We start from the raw sequence: 21397 nt of genomic DNA on the forward strand, positions 1-21397 counted from the left end.
GGAGGCTTGATAACAGAGGACAGGGGATGAGAGGTGACAGGCTTGGGCTTGAGTCTGCATTCATTGACTCATCGTGGGGGTAAGATGCAGCGTGAGTCATACTCGTGTAAGGGTGCCCTGCACTGTTGAGCAGCGAGACACCAGTAGGGAAAGGCTTCTGGCAGGAGAAATAGGAAAGGCGACAGATACTGCCACCCATGACTGCCCCCTTCCCCCCGGAGAACCAGAATTAACAGTCTGGGTGTGTGTCTGCTTGTTCGTTTCTCAGTGTTATTTTCCCGTGTGTGTATTATCATATGCTATTTTTATTAAAATATAGCATAGGGGTGCTTGGGTGGCTCAGTGGGTTAAAGCCTCCGCCTTCAGCTCAGGTCATGATCCCAGGGTCCTGGGATCGAGCCCCGTATCGGGCTTTCTGCTCAGCAGGGAGTCTGCTTCCTCCCCTCTCTCTCTGCCTGCCTCTCTGCCTACTTGTGATCTCTGTCTGTCAAATAAATAAATAAAATCTTTAAAAAATATAGCATAATAAATTGCATATCTGTTACTTTATTTTTCCCGTCCCCCTTTATCACTTGGGTCTTGCCCTGTCAGTGTGTGCATCTGCCCTATTCTCTCAATTAGTGCAAGTCCAGGGCGCCTGGGTGGCTCAGTCTGTTAAGTATCTGCCTAGGGCTCAGGTCATGATCTCAGGGTCCTGGGATCGAGCCCCCGCATCAGGCTCCCTGTGCAGTGGGGAGTCTGCTTCTCCCTGTTCCTCTACCCCTCTCTCTGCTTATCCTCTCTCTGTCTCTCTCAAATAAATAAATAAAATCTTTAAAAAAAAAAGTGCAGGTGTACTGTGAGATGGGGGGGTTCCTCTCTGATGGTCATTTGGTCATTTCCAGGGTTTTGCTTTCTTTTTCTTTTCTTTCTTTCTTTCTTCTTTTTTTTTTTTTTTAAGATTTTATTTATTCATTTGCCAGAGAGAGAGAGAACACAAGCAGGGAGAGCAGCAAGCAGAGTGAAGAGAAGCAGGCTCCCCTCTGAGCAGGGAGCCCGACGTGGGACTTGATCCCAGGACCCTGGGATCATGACCTGAGCCAAAGGCAGCTGCTTCACCAACAGAGCCACCCAGGTGCCCAGGGTTTTGCTTTCTTGCTGCCGGGAGCATCCTTGTACTTTCCTGTGGCTCACCCATACCGGAATTCATATACAGTCCATCCCTCCACGCAGACTTGCTAGATCAGAGGACCTGTTTCTATTTAAAGAGAAAGTTCCACATTGACTTGGCTTTTTTCTGTTATATGGCCCAGTTTTTCCACCAATAGGTAGTGTTGCTGTGACCAGAAATAATGTTCAGACTTCAGTGAACTAGCTCCCTTTTTTGCATGCTTTCTGACTTTAGATTTTATTTTTGTTTTTAATTTTTAAAGATTTTATTTATTTATTTATTTTTAAAAAGTAATCTCTATACCCACCAGGTGGTGAGTGCAGAGTTACTTCTAACCCTGAGAGCAGGAGTCACATGCTTTACTGACTGAGCCAGCCAGGTGCCCCTGACTCGAGATTTTATATTCCTCTAGTTAAAAAAAATAAATAAATAAAAATCAGCCTCCTAGATGTTCTTAGAACACAGAGCAGAATTGTCCCTCATACCTTCTTTTCCATGCCTTCTGGCGCCACTCCCCAGGCATCTAGGCTTATTAACAACTTGAGTTCCATCCTTCTAGACCTCCTGTCCAATATGGTACATGCTAGGGCTGTGTAGCTATTTTCATTAATTAATGGAACAACATTTAAATTTCACATTTTGAGTGCTCAACAGCCACACGTGGCTGTGGCTGCCGTGTGAGACCACGTGGATGGAGAGCATCTCCGTCACTGAAGGAAGGTATCCGACAGTGCTGCTCGAGACTGGGGTTCTTAAACTCAGGGGCTGGGTAATGCTCCGTGTGGGGCTGTCCTGGGCGTTACAGGACGTTCGGCCCCTACCCACAAGATGCCAGGAGTCCCTCCCTGCCCCTGCAGTTGTGACAACCAAATCTCTCTCTAGGCCCTGCCAAGTGTCCCCAGGGCAGGGGGAAAATCACCCCCCCCCCACCAGCCTGCCCCTTCCATTGAGAACCACTGCGTAGACTTTTTTTTTCATATTACTTTTAATTTTTATTTAATTTCTTCCTGGATCTTCCCAGTATCAGCACAGAGATGATAGCTTCCTGGACTCTGGCTTCTGGAAAGTTCAGCACACAGTGGGGGCAATTCAGCAAGTATTTACGGCTGGCTGGGCTGATGGTGGTCACACCCAGAGCAAGGTGACCATTTCCTTAGCGCCTTATGACAGTAGTTACCTTTTCCAGAAATATCGTTCCCTTGGCGCTTCCCCCATAATATTTGCTTTTCCCTGCCTTTCAGGCAGATTGTGTGAAACCACCGCACATCTGGCCAACAGGCTGCCCATCGTGAAAACCTTTGTTTGTTTTAGAGTCAAATCATAAGAAAATTTAATTTGATTTTCCTTTGTTTAAGTGGTCTAAGCTAGAAGCAGTGTAAACTAAATTATTCCCAGCCTTACATCTTAACCTCACTGAATGGCTCTTGCTATCAATAGGTAAGAACATTGTTTTATGTTTTCTTTTCTTATCTGGAAAAAACCCCTTAAATATAGGTACTATTAATTGCCTGCCTGTCATGTGCTACATATTGTCGTATGCCTTTCCTATATAAATTCCTTTGTCCTCATAGTCATTTTTTAGACAGAAAAAGTGGGATCACAAAAGATGAGCCCAAAGCCATGGAGCCCGTGTAGAGTGGGCTGGGTGTGGCACGCGGTCCCTCTGGCTTAGGAGCGGGTGTTCCCACTGGACCCCTTATGGTCCTGCTGTTTCGATTCTGTGGCTCTCGTCTGTTATTTCTTCCTTAGTTTTTCCATGAATTTCTCATTTTGAGAACATTTTATTTATTTATTGGAGAGAGAGCGAGTGAGCAGGAGTGGGGGGCACGGGGCGGAGGGAGAGGGAGAAGCAGAGTCCCTGCTGAGCAGGGAACCGGAGCGGGGCTCGATCCCAGGATCTTCAGATCATGACCTAAGCCCCAGGCAGACGCTTCACCGACTGAACCACCCAGGTGCCCCTAACTTCTCATTCTGTCTTGTAGCCCATGTCCCTGGCCCATCTAGAAGGTAGGAGTGACTTTGTGATGACAGACGGTAGATAGCTTGGTTTGGTGTTAAGAAACAATAGCAGTAGGGGTGCCTGGGTGGCTCAGTTGGTAAAGCGTCTCCTTTCGGCTCAGGTCATGATCTCAGGGTCCTGGGATCGAGCCCTGCATCGGGCTCCCTGGTCAGTGGGGAGCCCGCTTCTCTCTCTCCCACTCGCCTTGCTTGTGTTCCCTCTCTCGCTGTCTCTCTCTCTCTCTCTCTGTCAAATAAATAAGTAAAATCTTTAAAAGCTGACACTAGGGTGACAGTTGCCACGACACAGCCCTGGGCAGCTGCCCCTCTCAGGCCTGGAGGGGACGGAAGTCTGTACCCTAGACAGACTGGGTGTGGTGGTGGAGGGAGTTGCAGGGGTCGGTCCAGATGTTGAGAGGGAGCCTGGCTGCCCCCTCTTCTGTTTGGGGGTGTGTGTGGTGGGGGGTCTTGGTTGCTCGTAAATTTGCCAGCCCGAAGCTTCTGCAGTGGGACAGTAGTTCCCCAAAAGCAGGCAGGCGAGGGCTCGAGGTGCAGCCATGATAACATCCCAAGTAATTCAGGGGCAGGAACTAAATCACATCGAGACATGCAGTAAGGTACTTCCCTTGTTTTTCAACTCCCCCTCCCTGTTTCTAGCGCTGTCAGGGGGATCTTTTTAGTAGCCAACCCTTGCTGTCGTCTTAGCCGTGGAAACGGAAGAAGGAGCAAGAGCCGTGCCGGTGCTCAGAGCCGCTGACTCTGGCCTGAAACTGGTAACACTGTTTGCTTTCCATTGTGCCGGTTGGAATGTTTACCTTGTGCTGATGGTGGTGACACTCCCATTTACGATAGTAGCACAAAGTGACCCTTTAAAATTTATGTAAATAAAATCTAGGGCAGGTGTTCCCGACCCCAGGCACTGCTGGTACTTGGGGTTGGACATTCTTTGTTGGGGGGCTGTCCTGCGTGTGACAACTGGAGAGGTCTCCAGATGTTGCCGGGTACTCCTGGGTAAGGAGGGGGACTGGAAGTGACCTAGGCGAGAACACACAGTTAAAGGCAAGTAGGCTTAGCCAGTACCATGAAGTTGGAAGGTAGAGGCAGTTGAATGCAGGAGGAAATACTGTGCGCATGTGCAGATCCCTGAGCCTGAGCGCGGTCAGTGGTGAGGGCCACTTACTGATGCTCGCGTGTGTGTCCTCTGGTGCTGGTGTCAGATAAAGAACGAGGTGGAAGGAGCGGTCTTGAAAGGGATGCTCTGAAGCAGTGCCGTGGCCCAGCTTTCTGTCGTGCTGGAATGTTCTGGATCTTCAGGCCACAGAGGCTGTGGAGCACTCTGAACGTGGTGCGTGGGAACAGGGGGTGGAATTCTTCTACTTTACTTAATTTAAACATAAATAGCCTCATGGAATGGAAGCCACCGTGTTGGGCAGCACTGCTCTAACCAAGCCGGAGCCGAGGGGTCAGGATGGAAGAGTGTGGGCTCAAAGGTGTTGGCCGCACTCTTCAGAAGCTTAGACTCGGAGATACTCAAAACCAATAGGGTTGTGTCTTTAAGGACAGAGCAGCCGGGTTTCGGACAGGAATATCAGACAGGAGATTTGGGGTAGTGCTTAGCACAGACCCAACTAATATTGGCTCGAGCAAAAGTAAAAACCAATGAATTGATTTCTAAGACTGAAAAGCCCAGGGAATGGACCGATGGGCAGACCTGCGCGCCCTTCCCAAAGCGTCGGGAACCTTTGCCTTCTTCCTGGTGATGCCCGTTATCAGGCCGACTTGTCCCCAAACAAGAGCAAAGGGGCCACCTGCAGCCCCTCACGTGTGTACTGCCCCTGCCACCTCACCGGGAAGGGCACTTTCTTTCTTACTGTTTCTGGTGACAATCGCAGCCTCATCACCACAGCTATGCCCGGATCCTTGCGCTCACCGCACCGGGGGCTCCGAGATGGGGTTGGCCCGCCTAGCCCAGGTGGAGAGGTGGAGGGAAGTGACTTAGTACATGAGGATAAAGGGTAATTACAGGGTAGAGGATGACACTGGGGTAGTTGAAGCTGAGGGAGCGGCCCCAGGGAAGGATGCACTTGGGAGGTGGCCTTTCCCCAAGGCGGAGGGTACAGATGTGGTTGGAGATGTTAATTCAGGCTGCCCAGGGTGCCTGGGTGGCTCAGTGGTGAAGCGTCTGCCTTCAGCTCAGGTCATGATCTTGGGGTCCATGATCGAGCCCTGCAAGCGGTTCCCTGGTCAGCGGGGAGCCTGCTTCTCCCTTTCTCTCTGCCTGCAGCTCTGCTTACTTGTGCTCTCTCTCAGATAAATAAATACAATCCTTAAAAAAATAAAAAATTCAGGCTGTCGGAAGGCAGGGTGAGAGTTGGTCTACAGGCACGGGGCAAGCAGAAAGTGATCTGGGGGTGCAGGTGGGGCGACGGGCCATGCTGGTGGTTGACGCATTGGCTGTGCAGTGGGATTGGGACACAGGGAGCTACAGTGGCAGGAGGACCTCAGGAGACAAGCATGGACATGAGGGATCAGGGTGCTGGTGGTGGAGGAGACAGGATGTTCATGTTGCGAGAGCCCCAGGAAAGTCTCCGCAATGGGGCTTGGAGGCCTCCAAGGGACTGCGCATCCTGGTTGGGTGGCGGGGCAGAGCTCCATTGGGAGGCCCTCCACTCAGGCTGCTGATCCACGGGGTGTCTCTCCCTGGAAAGCCCAGGAGACCCTCTCCTCCAGTGGTGTCCCCCCAGTGTCCTCTACTGAGAAAGCATAGCGTTGTGCTGGCCGTGAAGGAGCGCAGAAGGGAGCTCTGTCCCTTTTCCCAGAGCAGGCAGGGAAGCGGGCTCTGGAGCCGAGAGGCAAGGGGTTCATAACCGGCAGGAGGAGGAGCCTGCGGGAGAACTTCTGTGCCCGCGGGACGACGGCCACTGCTCTCAGGGCCCCTAAAGATCCCTCTGACGCTATGAGATGATGAGAGCCTGGGGAGAAAAAAAAAAGCTGGAAAGTAATTGTGCTGATGAGGCCGTGCATGGCAGTGCACGGTGCTCTCAGGCTCGCAGCTCAGGATCTGGGTCCCCCAGGGCTGGGCTTAAGGCCAGCTTACCCCACTCAGCGTGAAACAGATGTTGGCAAATCACAGAGTCCTCTCAGACTCAGTTTCTCCACTGTGAAAATGGGGGCGACGCTCATATATACCATGCGGGATTATCGTGATTGTTAGATGAAATAATGCATTTCTCTTTTTGAAAATTATTTTTAAAAAGATTTTATTTATTGACTCATTTTAGAGACAGAGCATGGGTGAGTTGGGGGGGGGGCGGGTAAGGGGAGAGGGAGAGACAGAATCCCAAGCAGATCCTGCCTAGTGTGGAGGCTGATGCAGGGCTCCATCCTATAGCTGAGACCATGACCTGAGCCGAAATAGAGTCAGATGCTCAACCGACTGAGCCACCCAGCGCCCCAGGGCTTTTTTTTTTTTTTTAAATGTTTAGTTAAAGACAGTGCGTTTCTACGTCTGTAGCATTTTGGAAATCTGTACCTGCTGCCCCACTCCTCTGGACCGCCATCTCTGCCTGCCTTGCTATGACAGTAGCTTCCTGAACGACCTCCCTGTTTCCACTTTTTTTGGTTAATGTAAGGTTTATTAAGACACAGTTCCCACGCCCTGCCGTCTCCCTCTCTGGAGTGTACGATCGGCAGTTCTGAGTACGTTCGTACAGTTGTGTAACCGTTGCCACCATCGATACTCGAGGAGCATGCCCCTTTCCCCAGAAAGGAACCTCACACCTCTTGATCTGTTTTTACTCTTTTTATTTTTTAGAAAACTTTTTAAAAAAGATTTATTTATTTAACAGAGAAGGGGATCACAAGCAGGCAGAGAGGCAGGCAGAGAGAGAGAGGGGGTGGCGGGCTCCCCGCTGAGCAGAGAGCCCGATTCGGGGCTTGATCCCAGGACCCTGAGATCATGACCTGAGCCGAAGGCAGAGGCTTAAGCCACTGAGCCACCCAGACGCCCCTCTGTTTTTGCTTTTAACCCACTGCCGTGTCTTCTCTGCTCAGCCACAGATGGGACTTTTAAAAATGTCAATCAGATCACGCCACCTCCTGCTTGTAACCCTGCAGTGACCCCGGACTCCCTGCCCCAGAGACAAGGTCCAGTGTCTTCTGGCCTCTCTTCCTCCTTCCTCTTTCCTTCCCCCTTTCCCCTGTGGTTTGGTAAACATCAGTCTTTCTCGGCAGGTGTGTAACCAGGCTGGTTCCTACCTCTGGATCTTTGCCCCACCCAGACTGCTTCCCTTGCATGGTTGCGTGGCTGTGGCTACCCATCCCCCCCCCGTCCAGCTGTCACACCCGCCTCCCTGACCACCCAGTCTTCCTGAGCCACACCCCTCCCCCATGCCCTCTCTTGCCCAGGCCTTATTTTATTTTGGGTAGTTGTTTACGGTCTGTCTCCCTGCACTAGAGTATAATCTGCAGAGCGGGGAGGACCTGTCTGTTGTGTTTGCTCCTGAATGCCCAAGTGCCAGGGGAGGGCCTGGCACCCTGAGCGCATGAGACCTAGCTGGTGAATGAACAGGTGACAAAAAAGAGGCAATGATTACTTGTCTTATGTTATTTTTGTTGTTGGTGTTCAATAAACACTGTTGACCTGAGAGTCAGATTGATCGTATATGGGAAGCACGCAGGGTATACAGCGTGGCTGGTGTGAGGAGAGAGTAAATGCGGTGACCCTCAGATCGGCTAAATGAGATGGCCTTGGGGCCAGATATTCTGGGCTCGAGTGACACAGAGTTTTTATTTTATCCTGTGCTGACCACTTACCCTGTTTTTCAGTGAGATTGCGAGGAAGGGGAAGGCAAGGATCCTGTTCGGACATTCGGTCCCCATAGGACCTGGAATAGTACTTCGTACCAACTAGATACTTCATAATGCTTACTCTGAGGAATGGAACTGCATTGAGTCCCTGGATAATATGAAACATTGTAACTAAAGAATACATCGCACAAAGTTCTCCTTACTCCCTCCTTCCCAGGGGGAACCAGTGCTGGAGATTTCCTGCACTTGAAGCATGTCTGGGTGCGTATCCCCTTATGTTCATGCAAAGAAGGGCATTCTGGAAACATCTTTTAGCCTCTTGCTTTTCACTTTAGCTTACCTTGCAAAATGGGCCACTTAGTGCATACGCTCTCTCCTTGACTCTGCTAAGACTACTGTGGCTGTTCCATGTTCATTTCACCAGCACCGACCGCCCCCCAATGAGTCAGTTAGGTTTGTTTCCAGCCTTTTGCTGCCACAGGGCCCGCTGCAGTGACAGTCCACCTGCTTTGGGCTCGTGCGCAGATCTGCAGGTTAAGTAATGACTGGCTCAACCTGATAGCTTGCCGTGCAGAGCCTGCTAAAATGACACAGACAAAATGCAGATAAACAGCGGACCTGATGCTTGGTTTTCTTAAATCTGTTCTTTAGCTCTCATTAGAAATCTGCAACTATGGGAGCCATCATTCCAGGATTATTACAGGATGGGGAGATCCCAATTCAGCAGCAGGATGGCTTCCCCAAATAAGAGTCGTGCTCCCTGTCCTGTGAGTCCCCCCTCCCTCCTTCCTGCTTCCTGTGCTCATTCAGCACTTAGCCTGTGTCACCCAATGGCCCACATGGATGCTTCCCATCCACGGGCACCAACTGGACTCCTCGAGGCTTCTGTCCCTGGCCTTTGGACAACTTAGAACAGGGCCAGCACAGATGAGTTACTAGAAGTGAAACCTGTCCTTGCCATGTATACTCTACCCGAGCACCAGTTTACTGGAACGAAGATGCTATTTTTAAGAAAGAGCATTGTGTTTCATCATGGAAGTTCTGAGCACCTGGGCAGGCAGCTTGCTGATGCCCAGGGACCGTGTTTGCCAGATCTGTACCCCAGCACCCCACCCACCAGGACCTGCCTGGTCCATAGGCAGAGGGGGAGAAGGGTGGGCTGACCAGTATTTATGTAAGTTGTAATCTCCCTGTCTGCTTGGGGCTGGCAGGATTGGGGTTTCTCCCTTCTGGCCTGTGTGTGTGTGGTGGGGGGGGTGCTCAGAGGCCAACAATTCGGCCTGGGGTGTTTCCATCGCAGTGCTTACGAGGGCTTGTGATTCTTGAAGTGCTTTGTGTACGGGCTTTCCGGAAGGATAAGCTGCCTTTTTGGGGTGTTTTCAGAGTGTCTTTGTTCCACTGGAGCTGCCCGCATTGCTCTGCCTGGTGCGGGCCACCCGGGAGCAGGTGCACGCATGAGCTGACCTCGCAGGACAGTCTGGACAGCTGGGGGAGTGGGGGCGGGGTGGTCAGTTGGCTGGCAGCTGGCATCTGGCCCGGCTCCAGAGGATGCCAGGCCCTGAGCCATTGTCTTCCTGGCTGGCTCCTCTGGGGTGCTGCGGAAAGGAGATCTGGGTATGGAGAGGCGATTCTCCCCCTCCCCCTTTACCTGGTTATCTTGGCAGAACCAGCAACCTTGACAGCACGGGGTGCTGGAAAGATACTAGGTTTTCGAATGAGATGGAGGGGGTTCAAGGCCAGACTCCCCTGTTTCTCACCTCCTGGCAAACTTGGGTGCTTTATATTTTATTTTATTTTTTTCAAAGCAAACAGACTTTCTTTTGGGTAATGAGAATTGCCATTAGGGAGACACAAATTGAGGTAGAAATCTGAATTCGGCCCTCCTTGGGTGCCTCATTTAACTGTTTCGAGGTTTCCTCTCTCATCAGCAAAATGTGAAAGTCAGTGCTAATGTGTTGCTGTATCTTTACTTTTTTAACCTAAATCTCATTTTAAAAATGAATCTTACATTTTGAATTAAGTAATTTGGACTCGGGCGCAAACCAGCCTTTATCTTGATCACAGCTTTTTAGAACCTGGACTCTGCTTTCCCTTCTCAGACAGATGAAGTCTGTTCGTGGCTGTTGTCCTGACTCAGTGCAGATGCTCCAGAGAATATGGAGAAGAGAGGGCGGGTGTGGACGTGGCCTTGACAGTGTGACGCTGTCTTTCCCACAGGTGCTGCGAGTGGCTGAGATGCTGTGGTGGAGGGGAGCCGAGGCCCCGCACAGTGTGGTTGGGGCATCCCGAGAAGAGGGACCAGAGGTACCCTCGAAATGTCATCAACAACCAGAAGTACAACTTCTTCACCTTTCTTCCTGGGGTACGTACAGCCGGGGCCATTTTTAGGAGACCCAGGTCCCCATGGCAGAATAGCCTGTGTGTTTTCTAGACTGCCTTAGCCACTGGCCGTTCATCTTCCAAAAACCCCACACCACCAAACCCATAAAAACCCAAAAACCCATCAGTCCCTAAATTCCACACCCCTCCTCCCCCCTCATCGTGAAATGAACATTCACCCTAGGAACGTCAGGAGATAGAAATATAGAGAAAATTTTTAAGAGGTAAGTTTCATTCCTGCCATCCAAGGAGAGTGTCTGTGGATATTTTTGCTAATGAATGTTTCTGTTTTGCTTGGTATTTTATGCACTGGAGTCACCGCATTTCCACATTAACTTAGACCAATCGCGGATGTGTACTCTACAAACCTTCCCCCGCCCCCCCCATACTTAAATTGCATACCTATTTATATCCAGCAGAGCCTCCAAACACACACCAGCTGACTTTAGAAGCAGCAGCAGCAATCAGTTCCAGTGCTGGAAGGAAAAAAAAAATAATGACTCTTTGATTTACTGAGAGAGATTCCAGAAACACGAATGTGTAATGCTGTCGCTTAAGGTCAGTTGGAATGTTGTTTTAGGGTGACTCTGACTACACTGATTGCTACCTTCAACTCCCCCCGTATCTCAGTATCTTAAATCAGGAAAGAGTTTATTTCTCATTGATGGATATTCTGGTGTAGTCAGGACCACTGTCTTCTGAGTTGTAACTGCAGTCTCTGGACTACGAAGCCAACCACGTGTCCATGACTGAGCAGGAGTGAGGCGGCCAGAAAAGGGCTGTTAGTTACCTTCATCCCAGAGAGACGCATCATGTCTACCCAGAGCCCCAGACAAGTCCCCCAAGTGCCAGTCCCACGCCCGGGGTGCGTGGGCTCAGCCGGGCTCTGCCGGGACCCACCTCCACACGGAATGGGATTCTGCTATATTTACTGTATGGTGTTGAGATCATATTGTGGAGATGATGATTTACCTCGTTTTCTTTTCTTTCTTTCTTTTTTTTTTTTTAAAGATTTTATTTATTTATTTGACAGACAGAGATCACAAGTAGGCAGAGAGTGGAGGAAGCAGGCTCTCTGCTCAGCAGAGAGATGTGGGACTCGATCCCAGGACCCTGGGGTGATGACCTGAGCCGAAGGCAGAGGCTTTAACCCACTGAGCCACCCAGGCACCCCTTACCTCATTTTCTTGATCAGTCTTAGAGTAGAGGTATTTTCCAGTGAAACCTCCTCTTAATGTTTCGAGGGGCCCACATGGTTTTTAAGAAATAAGTCATAACAGATAAAGTTGAAGCCTTCCCCTGCAGCCCCCAGGGGTTTCTTCCTGAAATTTATCATTTCCGTGTGTATCATTATGTATATTTTTACTTTGATCAAGGATATTTTTATTGCCCGTGTGTATTTTCCTGAACAATCTGTAGGAGTGTTTCAGATTCCCGCAGAAGGTACCGTGGGCGTCGCGTTCTTGGGTAGGAATGCTTTCCCCGGTGGCTCCCCCGCTGCGAGACCTCCCCCGACCCCACCGGACAAGGCTTGACGGTCTTCCCTCTCTCCTGTCTCCTCTTTCCAGGTGCTGTTTAACCAGTTCAAATACTTCTTCAACCTCTATTTCTTGCTTCTGGCCTGCTCTCAGTTTGTCCCGGAGATGAGACTTGGCGCCCTCTACACGTACTGGGTCCCCCTGGTAAGTAGGTCGGCCTGGTTTGTTCAGTGACCTCAGGGCTTTGGGAACAGACACTTCTTTGCCTCTGTCCCCCAGGCATCTGGAACAGGCCCTTTAAGAGAGGAGATCCCCTCCAGCTCCACGTGGACGCCCCCGTTCAGGCACCCCCAGGAGCAGAGTGTGGTGAAGCCCGTGTTCTTGATTCATTCCGTACGTCGGTTGCCCGGTCATCATTTCTTTAGCTACTGTGTATTGCGTACTTATTGTGCCTTCCATCCCCTTCTAGACTCTGGGCACGCGGTGGCAAGCAGGAAAGACGAAGTTTCTGTCTCTGTGGTTGGTGCTACTGAAACAGTTTTCTGAGATCGCATTTTCTGTTTATGTAGAGTCTGTTGGCGGGACGGTTTGAAAAGTAGCAGGTTCTGGGCTTTGTGTGTGAAGTCAGACGGAGCTGGCCAGCATGCCCCTCCCTTCCCTCCCTTCCCTCCTTTTGGCAGGTGGTTATTGAGCACCAGCTGTGTGCCAGGCACTGTGCTGGGTGCTGGGGACACTGCACCGAATGAAACTGATAAAAACCCCTGCCCTTGTGGAGCTGGTTTTCAGAGGGGATAGACTGTAAACAGATGGATGAAATGATTTTTAATTGTAGGAAGTGCCACAGAGGTTACAGAATGAGGTCACAGGCTAGATGGGCAATCCCAGGCACATTTAATATTTGTTGAATGGATGAAGGTGGGGGAAGCAGGTGTGGGGGGACAGCCTTAGCTGGTGTGGCTTTGGAAAGCCTCTTGAGAAAGGGATGGGTAGAGGGGTAGGAGGGCAGGAGTATTCCAACTACAGGGACCAGCTGTGCAAAGGCCCCGTGGCAGGCATGTGCTCAGAGCACTGGAAAAACAGAAGGAAGCTCTGTGTTCTGGGCCGTGTGACTGGGCGGTGGAGAGGGTGGAACTGACAGCTCTTCTTCAAATAGCGGCTGTTTATTTCTCACTGAGTTAGGTGGGACTTGGGGGAGAACTCGGATTCTCTGTTCATGAATATTGTTTAAGCTTTAATTGGGAGAAGACTGTTAAAGTAGAAAAGATTTAAGCCTTCCTTCTAGAAATAAGAACAGACTTTTTTTTTCCTTCAGCGGCAGGTAGGAGTTGATGAGGATTTGGTATCCGGGCACTTACCGTGTAGGGGGGCCACTTGCTAAGGAATCCGTGAGTGCGTGGGTGTCCACACTGTGTCGCGTTGGCGGACAAGTCCGGCCAGCAGCTCCGGGCCTGAGAAAGGAGAGGGGAGTCCTTTTCCCCACGCGGACAGGAAAGGTGCTCTGGGGATGTGCGGACTGTTCTGTCCTGCTCTCATTTGTAGGTGAACCAGGACTCTGGCAGCAGGAGCCACCTTCTGTTTGCATCCTTCCCTCGCATGACAAGCATTCCCGTCTGTGCGCTGTGTCCTTACCCAGGGACTGGCCCGCTGCAGACTTAGGGGCTGGGCTGACACCATCCAGCAAGGGGGAGCAAGGGAGCTTCTGTCCCATCCAATACGGAATGTACTGCTCTGTTCCTGTAGGTGCGGACGTACGCCTGGAGTTGCCAGACCCCAGAGTCAGAAACTTTAGAGTTTTATATGAAATACCCCAATTTTATTTGTCTTTTTTTGTTTCACTGTTTACTACATAGCTATATAGACTCAAACCCCGAGTTGCTTATTTTTAAAAAGTTAGTCTCTAATGTGCATAAAATATAACTTGTCACATTGCCTTTCATGGTTCCCTTTCTGAAGTGCAGTTATTTGAAAGGTGATACATTCACTTGGTGCATGAAACATAAAAACATTCCGGGTGAAAATATCCCTCCTTTCTAGTCCAGGGGGGCTGGAGCAAGTGATGGGGACTGCGATGGCCTAGAGAGTCCCCCCACCCCCACCTAAATTAGGGGGCCTGGCCCCAGCCCCTGCCTCTGGCTCCTCGCTGAAGTGATGCCTAGAGTTTCCTGGAGAAATCTGACCTTCGGTGCACGCGGTCACTGTAGCCCCTGCCACCGCGGCCGTCTCCCGGTCTCCCCTCTGATGCACCTGATTCCCTCCACTGTGGCCGCAGGTGGAAACCAGGCAGGTGAGCAGCAGCTGCTGGTGGCCCTGAGCTTCCTGCTTCTGCATCTGTGCCTTGTTTTACAGCTGGCCTTTCCCGTGAAGGCCAGGACTGCAAGGGCAGTTTTTCCTCTTCCCAGGGGCTGCAGAGAAGGAGGTTTGGGGTCAAAGACAAAGTGGATGGCATCTATTTCTAGATGACTACACCAGATTTCCCCTATTTTTTTTTTTAATATTTCAGAAAATCCTTTTTTTTTTTTTTTTAAAGATTTTACTTATTTATTTGAGAGAGAGAGAGAGTGTACATAAGAGACAGCATGAGCAGGGGTTAGAGGGGGAAGCAGGCTTCCTGCTGAGCAGGAAGCCTGATGCGGGGCTTGATCCCAGGACCCTGGGACCATGACCTGAGCTGAAGGCAGACGCCTAACTGACTGAGCCATCCAGGCACCCCTCATTTATTTATTAGAGAGCATGAGAGTGCGCAGAAGCATGGGAGAGGGGTTGAGGGAGAAGCAGACTCCCCAGTGATCAGGGAGCCCGAGGAGTCGACTCCATTCTAGGACTCTGGGATCATGACCTGAGAGATAGGCAGATGCTTAACCGACTGAACTACCCAGGTGCCCTCCCCTAGATTTTTCTGTGCGGAGTCTCCACCCACTTCGAAAGGCCTCTCCTTCATCTGTAAAATGGGGACAATCATGTCTACTTCCTCGGCTTGCTGGATGCATTAAATGAAGTACTACAAATAAGAAGCCTCCTTTGGCTCCCAATGGACAGAGAATTCTCAGGACATACTCCCCTTGGAATGTTAAACATCTGGCACCAGTGACATTGCTTATTGTCTGAATGAAGATTTAATTTAGTTTTTTTTTTTTAAGATTTTTTGTTTGTTCATTAGAGAGTGAGAGAGCGCGAGAATGAGCAGGGTAGGGGGTTGGAGGGGAGGAGCACGCTCCCCGCTGAGCAGGGCGCCCAGAGTGGGGTTTCGATCCCAGGACCCGGGGGTCCTGGGATCATGACCTGAACTGAAGGCAGATGCTTAACCGACTGAGCCACCCAGCCGCCCCTAGATTTAGCTTTTTTTTTTTTTTTTTTTTTTTTAAAGATTTTATTTATTTGTTTGACAGAGAGAGATCACAAGTAGGCAGAGAGGCAGGCAGAGAGAGAGGAAGGGAAGCAGGCCCCCTGCTGAGCAGAGAGCCCAACATGGGACTCGATCCCAGGACCCTGAGATCATGACCTGAGCCGAAGGCAACCCACTGAGCCACCCAGGCGCCCCAAGATTTAGCTTTTGATATTATTTTCATGGTACCAATATCTTAGATGTGCAGATACTGTGTTCGCGATGCAGTGAGCGTTGAAATCTGTCAGCACCTGTGGAAACAGCACCTTGGTCAAAATAGAGAACGTTTTCATCACCCTGGTTCCCTAATGCCCCTTTCCAGTCACCCCCTCCTGAACCAGAGGCAACTGCTTTTCTGATTTCTAGCTCATAGATTTGTTTTGCTTTAGTAAATCTATTTTTGACGCACAACTTTACAAAGGGAGGCTTACCACCTTCAGAATGGCTTTGTCTGGGCTCTCATCAGAGGCTGTCACTGCCTCCGATTCCTTTACAAGCTCAGACAACCCCAGGCCTCCCTGTTAAAGCTTCTCTCTGACTATCTGTGGCTGTGAGGGGCCTCTTTAGCTGCAGAGTTGGAATTTATTTCGGGACTACATTTGTATCTCTTTGTGAAGGCATTTTCTACTCTAAGGGATGGCCTGTCTTCTGGGATTGATAGGAACTGTGTGTTTGGGGGTAGGGCCGGGGGAGAGCAGATTCGATAATTCAGGAGGCAGCAGGGTTGGTCAGAGGCTCCGGTCTCTTTGGGAGCACACATGTTCCACCAGCCATCAATGGGGTTTAGCTGGGCCCACGCAGAGAGAAGTAGAAACTGGAACATCTGAAAAAACAAACAGCAAGCACCTCGGTTCTGGCCCAGAGCAAGGAAACCGGCAGATTGGGAGGGGGAGGAGTTGTGCGCCCTGGGTCTGTGCTCCCCCAGAACAGGTCTCCTCGCCCCCACCCTGGGTCTGGGGATGCTTTTATTCTGAAACATGCCAGTTTTGCTCTGGCCGCAGCCAGGACTGCGCCATCTGATTGGAAACAGAGTAATCCTTTGATTGTAAAGATGCAGGAGGCTTCGGAGGAGTTCCACAAAGCCACACATCTCTGGCTAGATTTACAGAAGAGATTTAAAGTCCTTTGAATCGAAGTTAATATATTTCACAGAGTAAATGGTATGAAAATGAAATGCTCCAAGAGTCACTGCTGCTAACCTTTAGCGTGGTGGTGCTTTCTGTATTTTTTTTTAAATGACTTTAAAAGGAGATGATAGGGCTGTTTTGTAAGAAAAATGAATGCATGTTCTTGCCTTTATTGACATGAGAGAAGAGATCTAGATGGAAATAGATTCTGGTTATGGCTGACTCCCACGCCAGTCCCTCCCAAATTTGATGAGTTGGGTTACCTCGCCCCGGGAAGGTCAGGCAGTCTCCAGTGTTCTTTTTATTTGTTGCTACTTGCGCAGTTAATACTTGGATGTGTTCTCTTTATAAGGATTTAACACCGTGCAGAGAAGACTGAAGTCCCCTTTGGCCCCTTCTTCCCTCTCGGTGCTTGCCTTGCAGAGGAGTCTAGCCAGTAGTTAAGGAAACTGGGAACTCCTGCCAGAGGATGGTGGCTGTCCCTGGTTGTGTCAATGCACGGCGTTTGTTACCTTGTATGTGGTGAAAAGTTGATTCGTCTCCTGGGTGGGTCAGGGCACGGGAAGGATCGTCTTCTCTTTAACCGTCTCCTGGTGCCCCATCTGACTGGCTGGTAGGTCTTCCAGGTTTCTCCGGGTGTAGAACAACATGACTGTTAGGAGCAAGGACTCTGAGCCAGATTTCCTGCCGGTCACTTAGAGCTTCCCATCCTTGGGCAAGATGACTCAGCCTTTCTGTGCTTCTGAGGCTCCTCTATCTCAGTGGCCATGAGTGGAGGGTTGCTCTGGGGGTGTAGCCTCGTTGGAAGGGCACCCAGCACGTGGACTGTTAGCAGACGTCATCCCTCTGTCGCTGCCTGTGGACGGACCACCTTTTCCTCTTAGAAGCCCTGCGGTGGCGGTGAATAGGGCTGCTGGTCTGTCTGTGTGTGGGCGTGTTTCCCCAGGGCGTGTGTGCCGGAAGGAGGCCAAGAAGTGGGCTTGCGGGGGCGTGTGCTTTTGGGGTAATTAGCGGGCCCTGCCCGGCTGCCCTCCGGTGTGGCCTCTGGCCTTTCCCATCCCCAGCACCAGGAGAGGAAGGTTGCCTGGAGCAGGGCTCACCCTCTCTGTGCTCTCTCCGCAGGGCTTCGTGCTGGCCGTCACCGTCATCCGAGAGGCTGTAGAGGAGACCCGATGCTATGTGCGGGACAGGGAAGTCAACTGCCAGGCCTACAGCCGGCTCACAGCAAGAGGTCAGCCTCCTGGCTCTGCCCGGGCCACCTCCTGCCGCCTGACCTTGGGCCGCAGGGTTGCAGCTCTCATCATGGGCTGCTGAGAGTCAGGGAGCAGAGTTCAAGGCCCAGGGCCCATGGGTGTGCAAACAGGACAGTGTGTGTGGGGCAGTCACTCAGTTGCTGGGACCAGGGAGACCAGGATGTGCCTGGGGCTGTCACCGTCTCTCCCAGAGCCAGGCCAGTGGGCTAACTTGTGCATCATCAGGCTGGAATGAAACTTTGGTCATTGGGCACCCTCTTCTGGCTAACCCTGTCCCTTTGCCTATCCCGGGGCTGACCGTGGAGAGAAGGAGGGAGCTCCTTTTGTTCAGGTGGAGGCTATAAGGTCTGTCCTATAAGCTGTAAAAGATACTCTTTCAACATTACAAAATGCATGCTACAATTTTGCAACATTAATTTTTAAATAGGCACCGGATTTATATAAACACTGCATCTGTGAAGATTTCCTTGAAAGGCATCTTGTAAATCCTGAAAATTAAGGTGGGGAGTGTATACCGTCAGACCAAAAGAGAAGTGACTAGATGGCCTTTAATCCTTGAATCGCTTGCAAGATGTGTGCATTTTAAATTGGTGGAATTAAAAAAAACAAACACCCAAACACCCCATGAAAACCCACAAAGCAACCCAGCCAATGTTGACTTCTGTTTCAAGTACAAGTTCTACAGGAGATTACCTATAAGGCTGTATTCAGGAATGAGAGCATGTTCCCTAAAGTTCCAGAAGATGGCTGATCCCACTCAGAGCTTAGTAATGTTTTGGGAGCAGCAAAAATCTGTGCCTTACCTTCAGGTTGTTCAAAATGCTGAAAATGAGGAGGTAGATGTTTCAGGGAGGGCGTATCTGAGTCGAGTGTGAACTGCTTTCGCGTGCTTTCATCTTCCCAAGAAAAGGCATCCACACGTGGTTTCAGGGTTTTGCACAGAATTTCCCTCCTAGGAACAATGTTGGAGGAATATGTTTTAGGCTCAAAAAAAATTAAAAAAAAAATTTCTCAAGGGCATGAACGTCTTTCGTTTTAGTGCATTTAAATAGATTTTCACAGTTGGTGGTCTTAACATTTCGCAAGTCTGCTGGAGAATTGAGGGATGTAGAGTTGGTATAAAAATGCTTTATTATCCCTAAACTACTGTATTTAGGACATTTTGCTACGTAAAGAAAGAAAGCCCAGCATAATCTTTGCAAAGGCAGGTGGCTTGGGCTTTCCACGTGGGTAATCAGAAGACCATTCTGCAGGGTGTTTTTTGTGGTTTGTGTATATTAAATCCTCCCTTAATAACATATTCTGACTATAACATTTAAAATGCTAGGCAACCGACAAAAGCCCCATTGGGGAGAGGGTGCGGTGGATCTCTTTAGAGGGATTCCATTCATTCATCTATCCAGGCTCCAAACCTTCTTTGGTTCTTTTCATATTGCAATTGCTTTTCCCGTGAATGATTTTTCTGCCCTCCCCTGCATGCCCCATTCTCTGCTCCCGCTTTATCTTCACTCGGTTCTTGGAAAGATCCGAAGGAGAATTGGCAGATGGCTCTAGCATTAAAAACTTGTCTTCCTTTGTTGGTCTCCTTTTGTGGCCCATGGTTTCCATTGTCATGCCAATGCGACAGTAGGGGAAACCTAGCGGAGTTCTGAATATTAACCCAGCCCCTGCTCGCCCCCCGCCCCCGTTTGTTTTGAAAGCCCCCAAAAAAGCACTGAAGAACTGTCAGCTCAGAAAGTGATGGAGGTGAGTTTAGTTATTTGATACACTTGAAGGGCAGGGGTGGGGGAGGGCCAGAGTAGGAAGCCCCAAATGGAAGATTTCAGAGAGAGGAAGAGAAAGAAGCCTTTTTTGACCTCACTGTTTAATTACTTACTATTTTCTTGAGTGAGGCTTTTCACATTTAGTAAGTTTAAGTGCGAAATGAAACAAACATGTATACATGTATCCACCCAGTGTGGACTGGTTCCTTTTGTATCACATGCTGTCTTTGAATGTATTTTTCAACACAGTTTTTAGAGTTCAGAAACCTTTAGAAACCAGAATATGGCGTTCTTCATCACTAGATACCAGGCCATGATGTTTACCTGCATTCTGCATCATTTCCAGGACTTGTGCTGATTTAAAAATTGGGGGGTGGGGTGGGTAGTAATTTCTAACTAGGAAAAAAGTTACAAAAATCCTGTGGTGAACGCCAAATGTTAACATTTTTCCATGTTTGCTGTTTTAATAGTCCTTCTCTCCCTGGAGAACTAAGTTGCAGGCATCATCCCCTTTACTCCTAAATACTTCCACGCCTAATTCCTCGTAGGGCGTTTCTCTCACATAACACGCTGCAATGATCAAAATCAGGGAATTCAACATTGGTACATTACTATGAATCCAATCTACAGTCCTTACTCAAAATTTGCCATTTGTTCCTGAAAACATGTCCTGTGTTTTTTTGTTTGTTTGTTTGTTTGTTTTTTCCATCCCCGAGCCGCCAGCGTCTAAAATACTCTGTTTTTAACAGCGTTATTTTTCCTGGTACAGAAATCAGGATGGGTTTTCCTCGTGGCATTTAATTGTCCTTGTTCCTTAATTTTCTCTGGCCTGGCATCGCTCCTTGGTTTTCTTTGTCAAAATGTTGACATTTCTTGGTTTTCTTTGTCAAAATGTTGACATTTTGAAAAGAACTGGCCAGTTTCAGGAAAGTTGCTTTGTGGCTTGTCCCTCAACTTGTGTTTGTCTGATGTGTCAAAATTAGATTCATGACATGCCTTTTTAGCAAGGGTTAATACAGTTTTAGGAAGGCCAATGGCACAAGTCTTGTTGGGACTTTGCCAGAGTTTTAGAGGCATTATGGTAATCAAGTTGAAAAAAAAATCCCAAACTTCAAGAAAAAAGTGGATTTTAAACAACTAAAAATCCTGACAGTAAGGTATTCATCACTGTGAGGAAAAATGGATGATAGTTTTTTTGTTTTTTGTTTTGATTAATAGCTACTTCCATTTAGATCATCTTATTTCTTTCAAATAATTTGTTACCTAAAATAACACACCAGTTAGATCAATTTTTAATGTCATTGTCATGGTTTAATAGGAGATATTTGAAGTATTTTATTTTGTTATTAAATTTTTAAAAAATGATTTTATTTATTTGACAGAGCATAAGTAGGCAGAGTGGCAGGCAGAGGGAGAGGGAGAGGCGTCCCATGTTTGAAATATTTTAATACGTCATGTCAAAACCACTTTTTCTTTGCTTTCTTGAGAATTTTTTTGACTATCAATCACACGTCCGAAGTTTACAGTAGGCTTCCGTATTACAGAGATAAATCCAAGGGGCTGGGGATTCTGGGTGAAGTGTCCAGACATTTAAATACATAGTCGAAAAATGCAACTAATAATTATATGTCCGGGGTAGGAGTGGGGTGGCTGTCATAAAGACTGTCCCTTTCTTGATCACTGCATTCCTGGTTCTGAGCACAGTGCCTGGCAGTTGAAGAAAACGTTCTGAGCCTGAGCCTGTGCCCTGCCTGGACCCAAGTGTCCTGCTTCCCCCTGCACCCAGCTCCGTGGGCAGGTCCTTAACCTTTCAGTAAATTGGGGTAGTAATAGTGCCTACCTTAGAGGTGCTCTAAATATAACTCTCGGATGAGAAGAACATAACACTGTGCCTGGGATTTGGTGTGGGCTCAAGAAGGCCAGTGGTGATGGTGCTGTGACAGTGGTCCGTGAAACATTGGTGGGGGTGGATTAATAAATGGGGGTATGAGCCAGGGGTCGTGGGAGGTTATGGGAGCGAGTCCGAGAGGAGCTGCTCAGTCTTCTCAGAAGAATTGA

General features: G+C 49.2%; 1 protein-coding gene across 7 annotated transcripts in view; it reads left to right on the forward strand.

The window, feature by feature from the left end:
- The window catches only part of ATP9A (ATPase phospholipid transporting 9A (putative)), a 132488-nt gene that overhangs the window by 23333 nt on the left and 87758 nt on the right, over window positions 1-21397 (forward strand). For 4 of the 7 annotated variants that reach the window (XM_004746183.3, XM_045082076.1, XM_004746185.3 and 1 more), the window contains exons 2-4: window positions 10175-10319; window positions 11905-12018; window positions 17446-17554. In XM_004746183.3, the coding sequence (XP_004746240.1) occupies window positions 10175-10319; window positions 11905-12018; window positions 17446-17554 (368 nt within the window). Of the gene's footprint in view, window positions 1-7975; window positions 8219-10174; window positions 10320-11904; window positions 12019-17445; window positions 17555-21397 lie in introns of all 7 variants that reach the window. The other 3 variants (XM_045082077.1, XM_013053171.2, XM_004746186.3) reach the window with 1 other exon arrangement.

The sequence above is a fragment of the Mustela putorius genome, unplaced genomic scaffold (assembly GCF_011764305.1).
Source record: "Mustela putorius furo isolate JIRA1106 unplaced genomic scaffold, ASM1176430v1.1 tig00000592_pilon_pilon_pilon, whole genome shotgun sequence".
NCBI lineage: Eukaryota > Metazoa > Chordata > Mammalia > Carnivora > Mustelidae > Mustela > Mustela putorius.